Genomic DNA, 15,505 nt, shown 5'->3' on the forward strand with positions numbered 1-15,505 from the left:
CTATTTTGTTGTATTGACAGAAAGCTTCAAAACTTTATATGTCAAATTTGCTGAAGGTGTTATCATAGATATTTTTACGCTTAAAAATGTTGAATTTCGTGCCAAAAAAAGAGCATTTGCAGGAAGTTTTAATTCATTATTTTGAAGAAAAAGTTATCGTATACTTCGGAAAGCTTATGGTGAACATGGTCCATCTCAAGATACTTGTGAATTCTGGTTTAAATGCTTTAAAAGTGCTTATTTCGATGTGAAAGACAAAGAACGTCCAGGTCAACTGAAAAAGCTTGAAGACCAACAATTACAAGCATTATTGGATGAAGATGCATGTCAAACTCAAAAACAACTTGCAGAAAGATTAAATGTTGTTCAGCAAACAATTTCCGACCATTTACAAGCAATGGGAAAGATTTTAAAGGACGGAAAATGAGTGCCACATCAACTGAACGAAAGACAAATGGAAAACCGAAAAGTCATCAGTAAAATGTTGCTTCCACGGCACGAAAGAAAGTCCTTTTTGCATCGAATTGTGACTGGCGATGAAATGTGGATTTATTTTGAGAATCCCAACGCACAAAATCATGGGTTGATCCAGGTCAACCATCAACATCAACTGCAAGGCCAAATCGCTTTGGAAAGAAGACAATGATCTGCATTTGGTGGGATCAGGAAGGTGGTGTATGATGAGCTTCTAAAACCAGGTGAAATCATTAAAACTGATTACTACCAACAACAAATAATCAATTTGAACCACGCTTTGATCGTGAAATGACCAGAATGGGCCAGAAGACATGGCAAAGTAATTTTGCTTCATGATGACGCTCCATCACACACTTCAAAACCAGTTAAAGACATGTTAAAAGATCTTGCCCGGGAAGTATAGGAAGTATTAACGCCCCCCTCCCCCCACTGCTGTATTCACCAGACCTTGCTCCTTCAGATTACCATTTGTTCCGATCAATGGCACACACACTATCAGAGCAGCACTTCAAAACATACGAAGAAGTGGAAAATTGGGTCCTGAATGGTTTGCCTCAAAAAATAAAAGTTCTATTGGGACGGTATCCACAAATTACCTGAAAGATGGGGAAACTGTGTAGCTAGCGATGGACATTACTTTGAATAAAGCACTTTTGATGTTTCTCTTGAAATTACCATGTTTTCTTTGATTACAAAATCCGCCATTATTAACCGGTACACCTATCACAGTTTTTCTTAAGACAGGGCACACATGTACTCTTTTCTTCCATTCCTGTATGTTGCATATACTGGTTGACTTTCAAATATAAATATAACTATACTCTTCCCATACCGGATGAAGGAATCATCATCCTACGATCATGTTCCCATGGAGGTGAAAGGGACCCAGTGTCAGAAGGTTCCCTGTGAGGATCAGCTGACTTATCGTAGCTTGATTTTCCTCTTTCATTAGTAATCAGATGGTCCTGAGGATTCCCTGGGCCTCTTGAGCCTAATTAAAGAAAAAAATACAATTCTGTTTTATCTAAAAAGGTATTATGAGAACTATCATCAAATAAAATCCAGACAGTTTTTAAAAAGTGAAAACGATCAGATTCCGAAGTTTCCCTAAACTACATTAGACTAAAACACTATCCTACCAAAGCCATTTCTAGGACAATTTTGCCATGTGCATAAACAAGCACTTGCTTATAAAATTTGTTTGTAAATGTTATAATAGTTTTACATATAAAGTCAGTGGTTAAATTTTATATTACAAATAATGTCTAAAAGATAAAAGTAGAAAGTAAGTTGCAAAGTAAAGATTTCTGTATCAGATGCAAAAACATAATTATAAAATAGTTTTTGTTGCTTAAACTAATCTACCAAGTCAAAGAGCATGATTTATTTAAAACAGTCATCTTAGGGACAATATACATATTTCAATGATTCTGCAACTACTCAAAGTATTTCTTAGAAAAACTCTTTGGAAACATATTTAGGTTAACCTTAAAACCACTCAAGGAATTGTATCTCAGTGTTATAACATGACTCTACTTCTCCCCCCAAATGATTTTAACCAATCTGATTACAAACTTTGTATCACTAGGTAAATTTGTCTGTAAATGGCTTATAACTATTTCTAAATGTCAAATTCACCTTCAAAAAGAGCTCACAGCTCTGAAGGCAAGTCTAAAACAAGAGTTTCAAAAACAACAGCACTGTTGGAACAAAACACTTCAAACAAGATAATATTAATTTGGGTGAGAAAATCTATCATGCCTACATTAATTAATAAAGGAGGGAAAAGACTTTAAAGTTCCCTTCTTATGACTATAGAAAGGATAGTACCTAAATTAATAACCCATATGCAATTAAAAAAAGAAAAGACAGCCTCTGGCTGGTGTTGCTAAGTGGTTAGTGCATAGCTGGCAAACTGAAGGGTCTTGAGTTCAATTTCCAATCAACAGCAGATACCTGGGTTGCAGGTTTGATCCCTGGCCCTGGATGGGGCGAGTGCGAGAGGCAACCAATTGTCATATCTCTCACATTGATATTTCCCTCTGTCTCCCTCCATCTCTCCCTTCCACTCTCTCCAAAAAATCAAAATCAATAGGGAGAAAAATCCTCTGGGGACAATAAACAAAACAAAACAAAAATTGAAAAGAAAAGACAAATATAAAAAATATTTAAATACTAAATAACAAAATATATTAAACACCTCATTTATCCATCATTGAGGGGTAAATGAGGTCAAAATTATATTGCCCAAAAAATAAAAGTTTGTTCCTTTTCAAGAAAATAAACACATTTTTTAAACCTCCCACATTTCAAAACCTCCTTTAATAAAAAGAAACAAAAATTATTTTGACTTTTTTTTGATAATTTGTGCAAATCAGCATAAGCTTTCTCTTCTTTAAAATATATAGTAATCTTTTTAAAAAAAATGTTTAGCTACTCTTTTGTAGAATCAAGTGGAAAAGTGACTTTTATGCTAGAGGGTCAACTATCTCTTTTCCTTATAGCTGTACATTCTACCAAATTCCCCAAATCTTTCCTTCTAGTTTGTTCATCCTTCTAATCAGTTCATTAAAAAAAAAAAAAAAGCTGGGAAAGCAGAAAACTGAATTGGTAGAAATGTGCAAGAGTAATTCGGCTAAATTCTTCTACGGTGAAGCATAAATCTTTAAAGGAGACATTCAAAGGCTTCCTTCTGATTGTTTACTTCCAGAAGACCAAGTATAGGCCAACTGATTTATTTCTAGGTGAATATTACAAACTTAAGTTGCCAAAGGTTAAAAATTTTCATTCAGACCCAATGTTTTATACAATTTATTCTAAAAATATTATTTCCTTATACTCAGTCTTATTCAAACATATATCTCACCCAAATTTTCAAATTTTAAAAGGTGAAAAAAGGAAGGAGTTGGTCATCCTTCTTTGGTGGGTCATAGAAACTTTCAGTACAAAGCAACTCTCTTAGGGCCTATTGATTACTTATCTAAAATCTCTGTGGCGTCTCTTTTTATTAATTTACTTATTAAAATAGACTGTTGTTAATTTATGCAGGTAACCAGGATATACATTGTAACATTACACTTTTTTTTAATTTCTCTGTAGCATTTCTAACAAATAGTAAAACACCCTTGCAAATCATGTAAACATATCATATCTTTAAAGTAATTAAGAAGGAGAGAAAAGTAATTGAAATAGGAGAGGAGAAATCAAAGGTAATTTTTACTCTTATTCCAAATATTAAATTGACTACAAGCAATCCTTGACTTATATCATTCAACTTCCAGTGCTTCTCATTTGTATTTAGCCAATTATACCTTTATTTCTAGAGCACTCTTTTTAAGATTGCTGCCTACAACCCATTTTGGTGCATGAAATTAATTTAGTCTTAATTTAGTCTTAATTTCTATTTTTTTTAATGAAATGGAATAGAACTGAATAGAAAATTCAGAAAGCATTGAAAATATTAATAAGTACTATTTCATGTAACTGATTTCAATTACATTTATATTGGTGTGTAATATGACATGATACAAAATATATTTCTTACTCTAAACCAAGGCAAAAAATTGGGGGGAAATTAAAGCAAAGCTTTCTTAGAGCTCCAAGTGTCAACCTGCAACTCAATCTCCTTCCCTAGGAGCTTTCAGTTCAAAGCCAATATCAGTGAAGACTCTCTCTGAAGTATCCCCAGGCTGTGGGTCCATCTGCTGTGGGACTAGGAAGCAGGAAGGACCAGTGCTATGTGTAGCAAACTGGTAATGGGGACAGGATATAAATAAGAAACGGGCAGAGAGAATGTCTCATAAACATAAAGTAGGAAACTGATTCTTTCATATTCTTGAAGGCAATTCCAAAGAAAGTGTTCCCAAAATATTTCATTATGAAGCTTCAACAGGGAAATACACAGACTCTCTGAGAGGCTACTTTAATGAATTGTACCCATTTTAATATTAGAGTCTTCCTATGTTGTGTTTAGTTTGTTTTTACTCGGTCTCATTATTTTCTGTTCCTACCTCAGAGTAAATATGTTAAAATCACTGGCAAAAAGGGGGAATGGGGACATGACCCTGGTGAAGAATGCTATCAGTTCCAATAAAACACAGACTTGGGGCTAAAAACCTGACTTTTGATTTTGGAACAGACAGGGTTCTATATGTTTGAAATTTGCTACAATTCAGGGAAAACGTTAAAGCAATTGACAAAGTGAACAAAATATGGTGAGAGATCAAAAGAGGAATACTCCATCTGGGCAGGGGCTGGGTGGAGGGGGGCAGAACAGGGGAAAAATAGAGATATCTGTAATAGTGACAATAAAAATAAAGAAAATAAAAGGAGGAGTACTCCAGGTACATAGGTAACACCAGAGTAAGTGCTGATGAGGTAAATGCACAAAGACCAGCAACTAATACTTAGGGACTTGAAGTAGTTCTGAAACTCTCAAATTGTAAAACACATAAAGGAGCCCTGGCTGGTGTGGCTCAAAGGGTCTCGGGTTTGATTCTCAGTCAAGGGCAATACCTAGGTTGCAGGTTTAGATCCCAGCCGCAGGGGCAGGTGCAGGAAGCAACCAATCAATGTGTTTCTCACATCATATGTCTCTCACATCGATGTCTCTCTCTCTCCTCCCGCCCCCCCCAACCCTCCTTTCCACTCTCTAAAAATCAATGGAAAAAATATCCTCAGGTGAGGATTAACAAAAACAAACAAACAAAATAACACATAAAGGGATAACAAAACAGACAATCTTAGGTTGGTTTTGCAAAGTACTGACAAATGATTTAGGTCTCCTTTAAGGTTACCATCAAATTCTGTGTACAAAAGAGCAATTCTGCCGAAACCGGTTTGGCTCAGTGGATAGAGCGTCGGCCTGCGGACTGAAAGGTCCCAGGTTCGATTCCGGTCAAGGGCATGTACCTGGGTTGCGGGCACATCTCCAGTAGGAGATGTGCAGGAGGCAGCTGATCGATGTTTCTCTCTCATCGATGTTTCTGACTCTCTATCTCTCTCCCTTCCTCTCTGTAAAAAATCAATAAAATATATATAAAAAAAAAAAAAGAGCAATTCTGAATTCCTCAACACTGAAAATAAGATTCTTTCACTTTGATTTTCTACAATAAAAAGGTCATGATAATGAAGTAAAAAAATCTATATTCTAATAATATTCCATTAAAGTACAACTTTATGCTGTTATATTGTTATTTTATATACTTTATAAAGTTTTATATTATGTAGCATAAAACAGAGTTCTAAAGAAGTCAAAAATATGATTTAAAAAGATATGCATCAAGTACTTGACCAAAAGTATTCTATTATAACACACTTTTCTAGGAGAAAAACACATTAAAATTAGGTGTCAAATTTTGGCCTTTTCCAAACAAAAGTAACCCCTAACAAGTGCAAGGAATGCCTGTATTTTCCAAAGGATTATTTTAAAGATTGTTTTTAAAGAAAAGTTCAGATGAAAATATAAAGTAAGGAAGAATCTAGAGTAATAAACATGTTTAAACAATATACCTCTTCCTCCTCCCCCTGGAAGCAAAGGTGAGAGTCTGAGTGGACCCTCCAACAAAGGTGGAGGGGAGAGAAAAGCTCTCGTTTCAGATGAAGGTCGACCCAATGGTGAGGGACCATATGGGGAATGCTCTGGAATAATTAAAACAGAATGTTTAAATTCATAGTTTCAATTAGCTACACTCAGATTAGAATCCCATTTCAACAATTACCATTAGGTCATCCTCTTGCCAATTTAAGTTTAATCCATGTCCTGAACACTAACTATGCCTTGGATTTTGCTAACATGAAATAGAATTCAATATGGAACTTTGTGTTCCATAAAGTCTGTTTACCATGTACAGTTTAGTCAATCAAAACATTATCCTCTTGATAATTAATACACATAAATAAAATAACCATGCAATATTAAGCAAAGAATACTGGTGATATTTTGGTATTACAAGAAAACTTGTGGGCATGAAGTTTGTTTTGTTTTTACAGGCAGTATGCTTCTAGATATTTCAGGTGGTGATGGTTGTAATGTGGAGGGCTCAATTTAAATCAGGGCCAGAGAGCCTGTGTTGGGCCATGATTTATTTGAGTAAAGATTGGAATTTTAAAAAATTAATTTTTTTAGCATCAGAAATTACTTTTGATTCACTGCCAGTGAAAGGTAAATTTTCAGTCATGGCCGCGTGGCTCAGTCCCTTGGAGCGTCCACCATGCACCAAAAGGTGGTGGGTTCAATTTCCAGTCAGAGAACATACCCAGGCTGTGGGTTCGATGCCTAGTTTGGGCGTGTGCTGGAGGCAGCCCAAGAAAAGTCAATTTACATACACTAATTCATTTAAAAATTGTCACTCTATCTATAAACCATATAGCCAAGAGCCCTATCATTTTACAAACTTCACCATTCCCAAATAATGGTTATGCTTCAAAAGGTAAAAAATTAACAGCAAAAATCAAAGAAAAATACCATCAAAATAACACTTTTTAAATACGTTAAATTTTATTATGTAGTTTACATAATATACACATGTAGTTACAACAAAAGATCAAAGCATTATTTACGCACCCCTGAGATTTTTGCATTAACCAGATAAAAAATCTTTCTGTATAATTCCTCCCACTCCTAACTTTATTACTCATAATCTGCTATCTTCAAAAATGTAGAAATAGACGTTCATTTTAATAAAACTGGACTCTCAAGATGATTTTATAACTTTTCAAAGGTTATAACAGGATTCTGTCTATATAAAGATAGGTTTATTTTCATTGCCTCACAAGCTTAGTTCTAATTCAACCAAAATTATTTTGAAAATTTTAAGCTATTTGGAATAGTATGAGATCATTAAAGATGCAAACTCATTAATGAATGGACAGAAATATTAAATACATCTTCCACAGAATTTGTCCTCTCTTGAGGATATTAAAGCAATCAAAACTCAGATAACTAAGGTTTTCCCATCTTTTAATTAATATTTTTAAGTAATTAAAGGCTAACTGTTTTAATTCTCATTTTTATTTTTTTATAGTTAAGAATCCTTTTTTATTTAAGAAAAAGAATAGTGTGTCATTAAGCATCATAAAAACATAAGGCAAGTTTTATACTGGTAAAAATATTTTCCAAGTACAAATTCCCTTTTGCATTGCAAGTCAACTTTACTAATATATAATATGTAAATTATGAAACTAAAATACATCTAACATTTGTGTTTAAATTATATCAAGTTTCTGCTCTACAAATACATTTTGTTGCTACCAGCTTCCTTGATGATCATTCAATTCTCCTTTTTATAATTCACACAAATACCAAAGAATAGTTAATATATAAACAGTCACAGTGCTATTTTAGTTAAGCAATCCTTACCCATTCATTCTCCAAAACATAATTAATGAGTACCTTAGTATGTACCAAGCACTTTGCTTTTCAAGGAGCTCAAGGTACTAAATATACATCATTGTGTAAAATCCCACTGAGAAAGAGAGGTGCCAAATATTTATATTATTGTTAGGGAAAAGAAACTCAGAAACTTGGAAACTGTGAGAGAACTTAGATTAGAACCCTAGCTCAGAAATCTAAAATATTTATAAGTAATAGTGTTAAATTTACGCTAATATACATTATACATACAACTTATAAATATATATATAAATAAATATATATGTATTTTTAAATGAGGGGTTAAAAAAAAGCTACCTCTGCCAAATGCTGTATTTGGAACATCAACTGCATAAGGATCTTTTTCTAAAAGTTCAAATTTAATCTCTGTTTCAGTTAATCTGCAAATAAAGAACAAACATTTCTAAATTACCCGTCAAAGAAAAGTACCCACATTTCTAGAAAAATGCCACTATCAACTATAAGCTACTCTTCATTTTCTCAATATATGCATAAAAGAAACAGATCCTTTAAAATTATTCTGACCAAAACACGTTTCTATGTTCACTACTACTATTTTGGGGTAACAGGTTTCTTTTTGCCAAGTGGCAGTGATGTTTTGCTGAGGTTTGAAATTGTTTTGTTTTGTTTTTCTTAAAAATTAGACAATAAGGGGTGCAGTATCACCAAACCCAAATTTAAAAATAAAAGGGTCCTTCAAGGTCAACCAATTCAAGTCTATCATTTTTCAACTAAAGAAACTGAGGATAGGAGTTTGATTTATTCAAAATGAAAAGTGCCAGGATTAAAACACGGGGTTCCTGGCTTTGATTAACGTATGCTTTCCACTGTAATGTTACACATAGGATTCCAACCATAACGTAAAATTGGAATCCAATTAACTCATCCTACTATTTTACTCCTAATTTTTTTATCTTAGAAATGTGACATTTAAAAAGAATACTATTTCTACTTCTTGACCATTAGATCTGAAATAAAACATTTATTAATTTGGTTTTAATTTCTGAATAGAAAAGGCAAGCAACAAGAATAAAATGAGTATGTTAATAGCACCTTCTGGCAAGAAATTATAACACTTTGGAAAGAAGTTACAATCCTCAGAGAAAAGCATTTATTCTTCTCTTTGACTGTACAATGTACATTTTATTTTTCTTTTTATTTTCTTATTGTAAAGTAATACTACCCATTACATTAAAGTAATACTACCCATTACATTAAAACTTGGGGATAAGAGAAATAATAAACATTTATTCCATTCATTTATCCATTAAAAGATGCTGATACTCTGAGAATTACCATCTCAGAGAGATCGATCCATCCTTTCTCTTTCTACCCTATACCTAGCCTGTTGCTCTTCTATGTTTTGTTACACCTTTTATAAAAGAACCCATGAATAGTTTCCTTCTCTGTTAGAGTGACCTCTCAAGACACATGTTTCGCCTGGCCGGCGTGGCACAGCGGTTGAGCGCTGACCTATGAACCAGGAGGTCAGGGTTCGATTCCTGATCAGGGCACATGCCTGGGTTTCGGGCTTGACCCCCAGTGTGGGGCATGCAGGAGGCAGCTGATCCATGATTCTCCCTCAACATTGATGTTTCTCTCTCTCTCTCTCTCTCTCTCTCTCTCTCTCTCTCTCCCTTTCTCTCTGAAATCAATAAACATATATTTTAAAAAAAAAGACAAATTTTCAAACAAAAAAATCTAGTAACTCAGAAAAATAAAAGATTTCACTATTAGATATGCTGGATCCACTGTAAATTTTCTTGTTTACCTTTATAATATTAACTAACTAATAAAATAACAACTAAGAATAAAGTTTTCAGTGTTCCCACTAAGATACTTACTTTTGTCTGAGGTAAGAATTTTCTTTCTTTAAATCATTGAGGTTTCTTTCAGCAGTCCGAGCTGCCAACTTAAAGAAAATAATACATTTTAAAAACACCTTTATATACAAAATTAACATTAAAGATACATGTATATAAATATCTCAGTGATGGCATACAAATATTATAATCAGTTAAGTATTTCAGTAAATTCAATGTTAAATGTTTTAATTTAGAGAACATTTTTTTTTATTTCTTTTACTTTTAGGGAACATTTTAAAAGGGAGTAAGTTTCATGTAACCAGAAGATATGAGCCTACTAAGACTGGAGTCAATCATGTACTTGCAAACAAATACTGTTACCTAGATGTGAAGTCAAGGATTAGCATTATTTGGCACTAATATCCAAAAACATAACAAGAGCAATCTAAGAGGTGAATGGAATGGAGACTCAGAATCATTACGCAGGCAGCACTGACTATGGAACAAAGTAACCATCTCGGGAAAGAATCACTATAAATCTGTGAAGCCAGAAAGGTCTAAAAGAGTTTCACAGCACACTAGTACAGGCCATATTTTTAAATGGCTGTATATAATCAAAGCATGCTACACTAAGTACACAGCGCTGTACACATAATATTCTTTTTTTTTTTTTTTACACATAATATTCTGATAGGCTTTCACCTTTTAGTTACACTTCAGTTTAATAAAATAAAAGGTTAGAAAATCAGAGTTTATGTTATAGAAAACAAAGCTATTCTTATAATAAATAGAAGAGCATGCACTCTTCCCAAACTGTTGTGGGAAAAGGTTAAACTTGAAGGGGTTATTGCATGTTTCCCAGTCACGCTGTGGGTTCTCCAGACCAGCAGCAGCATCTGTGGAACACCAGACCTGCCGAACGAATGCAGTCCTAGGGCAACTGTTTCTATCATACAAAGGTAGGCAGACTAACTCCGTCTATAACCATAACTTGCTACAAGTAAAGAAACTACACTATCAATGTGTTCACTTAAAACTGCAAACTACACATGAGAATTGACTTTAACTGGTCAAAGAACATATTATGTAAATATTCACAGAAAACATAGCTTAGACATATTTTAGCACTCACATGATTTCATGGGTAAATCTTTTTAAAATATATAATTACATAATCAATTTTTACTAACAAAAAAAGTATATTATACCGTAACAATTTTAGTTAATAAAATACCAATTCATTTAACTTTTAACAATGGAGAACCAAAATTACTTCTCAATGTTTTGTACATAGTGGAAAATATTTACCCACAAGATAAGGTACAAAAAATGCAAAGTTAATAAGTCAAAAGTAAGTTCTATGATTATAGTTTAGTATGTATTAATGATATACCTACAACAAAATAGAAAAATTGATGGCAAGTGAATACAGACTTTTGAAAAGCTTATACCCAATGGTTATATAAAACTATAATTTCAGTAAATGACCACAGTGTATTCTAAAATACTGCACTCAGATATTGAGTATTTACAATATACAAAAAAGCATTCAATTAGACACAAGTGTTAAAGAAAAAGAAACAGTACCTAGATCTTGAGAAGCTTAAATCTGTGGTAAGGACGAATATGAATGAGCATGGAACCCTGGCTCAATTGGTTAGAGCATCATCCCGTTCACCAAAAAGATTACAGGTTCAATTCCCAGTCAGGGCACATACCTAGGTGGCAGGTTCAATCCCCATCAGAGTAGTACAGGAGGCAACCGATCAATGTTTCTTTCACATTGCTATGTCTCTCTCTCTCCTCTCTCCCTTCCTCTCTCTCTAAAAATCAATTTAAAAAACATGTCCTTGGATGAGGATTAAAAAATAAATTTTTTTAAATGAGTACGGTACATGTCATAAGACACAAAAAACAAAGTACTCTGTGAGTCCAAAAGAAGAAAAGATTAAATTTAACAGGACAGAGCAAATAAATGCTCAACAGATAAAGTAATATCTGAAATTATGAAATTATTTATAACACTAAAAAATACAAAAAAACTAAATGTTTATCAAAGAGGAAAGGTTTATATAAATTATGAAACATTTATAGAAAAATATCTATGATATATTAAGAAAACAGGTTATAAAACATTAATATGTAACATAATTTCATTTTTTAAAACACATATATAGGTTATCCCAAAAAATGTATACATACATTTCAAATAATTATACAGGCAGAGTTTATTAAAATACATTGCATTTTCAAAATTGAGCTATTAGCTGTTAAAGTATATACATTTTTGGGGGAGACACCCAGTATGTGCTTTCATGTCTAAATGTATTTTAGAAAGTATGGCATAAGGGTAAAGGGGGGATAAATGATGATGGAAGAAGACTTGACTTGGAGTGGTGAACACATAATACCCTATACAGATGATTTATTATAGAACTAGAGGCCGGGTCCCTCGGCCTGGCCTGAGCCCTCTCGCAATCCAGGACCCCGTGGGGGATGTCAGACTGCCGGTTTCGGCCCGAACCCCGCAGGCCAGACCAAGGGGCCCCACTGGTGTACGAATCCATGCACTGGGCCAGTTCAGCCTGATCCCCACAAGCCAGGCTGAGGGACCCCAAAGGTGCAGAGGGCCTCTAGTATGCATATAAGATCTTTGGTTAATCTCTTCCTGCCCTCCCCCCTCCCCACTTCCCTCTGAGATTCATCAGTCTGTTCCATGTTTCCATGCCTGTACATTGAGCATCTTCCCCCTGGTGGTCAGTACGCATCATAGCTACTGGTCAAACGGTCAAATGGTTGCTTAGGCTTCTATAATCTATATAATTTTATTAACCAACTAGTGGCCCGGTGGACAGATTCATGCACATTGAAAGGAAATTAATTAGAAGAAATATTTTAATATTGCTATTCACTCTTTCTCATAATAGAAGTGTCAAGCAAATTCACAATCGACAATGACAGATCAAAACACATGCGTGTGGTTGGCACCAGTGAGAGTTTATATGTATCACACATGTGCGAGTCAACTTAGCCTTTTATAACCTACTAGAGGCCCGGTGCACAAAAATTTGTGCACTCGGGGGGGGAAGGGGGGGGTCCCTCAACCCGGCCTGTGCCCTCTCGCAGTCTGGGACCCCTCAGGGGATGACCACCTGCTGGCTGAGGCCCGCTCCCCCGGGGATTGGGCCTAAGATGGCAATCAGACATCACTCTGGCAGCCCAGCAGCCCTCGGGAGATGTCCACTTGCCAGCGGGGAGCAGGCCTAAACTGCAGTCGGACATCCTTAGCGCTGAGGAGGCAGGAGAGGCTCCCACCACCACCGCTGCACTGGCAGCCATCAGCCTGGCTTGTGGCTGAGCAGAGCTCCTCCCATGTGAGAGCGACCTGACCACCAGAGGGCAGCTCCTGTATTGAGAGTGTGCCCCCTGGTGGTCAGTGTGTGTCATAGTGACCAGCCATTCCCAGTCTTTCTGCTGTTAGGGTCAGTTTTCATATTACCCTTTTACTATATAGGACAGAGGCCTGGTGCACAGGTGGGGGCCAGCTGGTTTGCCCTGAAGGGTGTCCCGGATCAGGGTGGGGGTCCCGCTTGGGTGCCTGGCCAGTCTGGATGAGAGGATGATGGCTGTTTGCAGCTGGTCACACCCCCTTCAGGGCGGGGGTCCCCACTGGGGTGCCTGGCCAGTCTGGGTGAGGGGCTGAGGGCCGTTTTCAGGCTGGCGGGTGACTGAAGCTCCCAACCTCTCCTTTTTTCTTTTTTTTTTTATTCTGGGATTTATTTACCTTCTATGGCTGTCACTGGAGCTTAGAGCCAGCTTTAGCTCTGAGGCTCGGCTCCAGCTCTGAGACCTCGGCTGCTGAAAGCAGGTATCTGGGCTTTGTTTGGGTTCTATAATTGTAACACTGTTGCGGTCCTTTCGCTCCAGCTCTGACAGCTGAAAACAGATTTCTGGGGTTTATTTACCTTCTGTAATTGCAACATTGTTTCTTAGACTGTAGCTCAGAGGCCAGGAGCGACAGGCGGGGAACCTTGGCTTCCTCCATCACTGCAGCAAGCAAGCCTCCTGTTCGCTTCAGCTGCCTGGCTGCCGGCCGCCATCTTGGTTGGCAGTTAATTTGCATATCTCGCTGATTAGCCAATGGGAAGGGCAGCGAAGTTACGGTTAATTATCATGTTTGTCTATTATTAGATAGGATATACTAGAGGCCCGGTGCATGAAATTCGTGCATGGGGGAGGGGGTCTCCCTCAGCCCGGCCTGCACCCTCTCCAATCTGGGACCCCTCAGGGGATGTCTGACTGCTGGTTTTATAACTGTCAATTATAAACCGACAGTCAGACATCCCTCTCACAATCCGGAACTGCTGGCTCCTAACCGCTTCTGCCTGCCAGCCTGATCGCCTCTTAATCGCTCCCTTGATGGCCTAATTGACACCTAACTGCTCCCCTGCCAGCCTGATCACTCCCAACTGCCCTCCCCTGCCAGCCCGATCACCCCCAACTGCCCTCCCCTGCCGGCCATCTTGTGGCGGCCACCTTGTGATGACGTGAGGGCATTGTGCGAGGGTGCGAGGACCACCTAGGCTTTTATTAGTATAGATCAGTGGTCGGCCAAATCATTAGTCAACAGAGCCAAATATCAACAGTACAACGACTGAAATTTCTTTTGAGAGCCAAATTTTTTAAACTTAAACTATATAGGTAGGTGCATTGTTATTAACTTAATTAGGGTACTCCTAAGCTGGCCTTTGCTAAAAACGTCCTCAATCTGATTGAGGTATGTTTGCTGAGGTCGACCCCTTCCAACTCTCCCATCCACACCCGTCTTGTATACTTGTTTCGTCTATCTCCTTTCCAAAAAACGACTTCTGCGCATAGGCCACAAAGTTTCAATCGCACTGTACGTGCGCGCCCACACGTGGTATTTTGTGGAAGAGCCACACTCAAGGGGCCAACGAGACGCATGTGGCTTGAGAGCCACCATTTGCCAACCACTGGTATATACACTAATCAAAGACAAAGATGCTAATTGACCGTACCTTCGCTATGCCCACCAGCCAATCAGAGCAACTGTATGCAAATTAACCCAAGATGGCGGTTAATTTTCATATACAGGCTGGGAGCGAAGACTGAAAACAACGTGGAAGCCAAGCGCTACAGAAGGGACCAAAGTAGAGGCGGTGGAGACAGGAACAAAGCCAAGGCGGCGGAGGCGGGAGGCAGGAGGGAAACCAGCCAGGAGGCTGAGCAGGAGGAAAAACAAACAGCCGGGCGGCGGAGCGGGAGAGAAGCCCGCCTCAGCGGGTTTCGCTCCCTTCTCTGCTTCGCTCCATCATCAGGAAGCCCTATTCTTGCAGGAATCTTCCTGCAACAGGCCTCTAGTAGATAATAAAAGCCTAATATGCAAATTGTCCCCTTGACTGGAGTTCCCCTGGGAGTTCAACTGCTCAACCAGTCACTATGATGCACACTGACCACCAGGAGGCAGACACTCCGACCAGTAGTTTAGCTTGCTGTGGGCGCTGGTGGGCAGGACTGGAAAGTGAGGTGTGAGTTGAGAGCCATCAGGAAGCTCCCAGGATTTGGCCTCAGCCCCAGCGGAGGCAGGCAGGGGCGGGAGCCAGGAGGGACCGGGTGGTGTGGGAATCTGCTACACATGATCCGAGAGCCGTGGACTGCACAACTCTCCGCAGCCTGTGTCATTCTCAGTACACAATTTATAATCTTCAGAGCTGCTTCTATATATTATTATTATTGATTTCAGAGAGGAAGAAAGAGGAAGAGAGAGATAGAAACATCAATGATGAGAGGGAACCATCGATTGACTGCC

General features: G+C 37.5%; 1 protein-coding gene across 1 annotated transcript in view; it reads right to left on the reverse strand.

Annotated features, from left to right (window-relative positions):
• MIA2 (MIA SH3 domain ER export factor 2) overlaps positions 1 to 15,505 on the reverse strand; it is a 122,675-nt gene that overhangs the window by 21,444 nt on the left and 85,726 nt on the right. The window contains 4 exon segments of the mRNA XM_070431775.1: positions 1,310 to 1,468; positions 5,989 to 6,117; positions 8,168 to 8,250; positions 9,715 to 9,782. Coding sequence (XP_070287876.1) covers positions 1,310 to 1,468; positions 5,989 to 6,117; positions 8,168 to 8,250; positions 9,715 to 9,782 — 439 coding nt within the window.

This window comes from Myotis yumanensis, unplaced genomic scaffold (genome assembly GCF_028538775.1).
Source record: "Myotis yumanensis isolate MYYU_CA2020_CCGP unplaced genomic scaffold, mMyoYum1.0.hap1 SCAF_1, whole genome shotgun sequence".
In the NCBI taxonomy this organism is placed as follows: Eukaryota; Metazoa; Chordata; class Mammalia; order Chiroptera; family Vespertilionidae; genus Myotis; species Myotis yumanensis.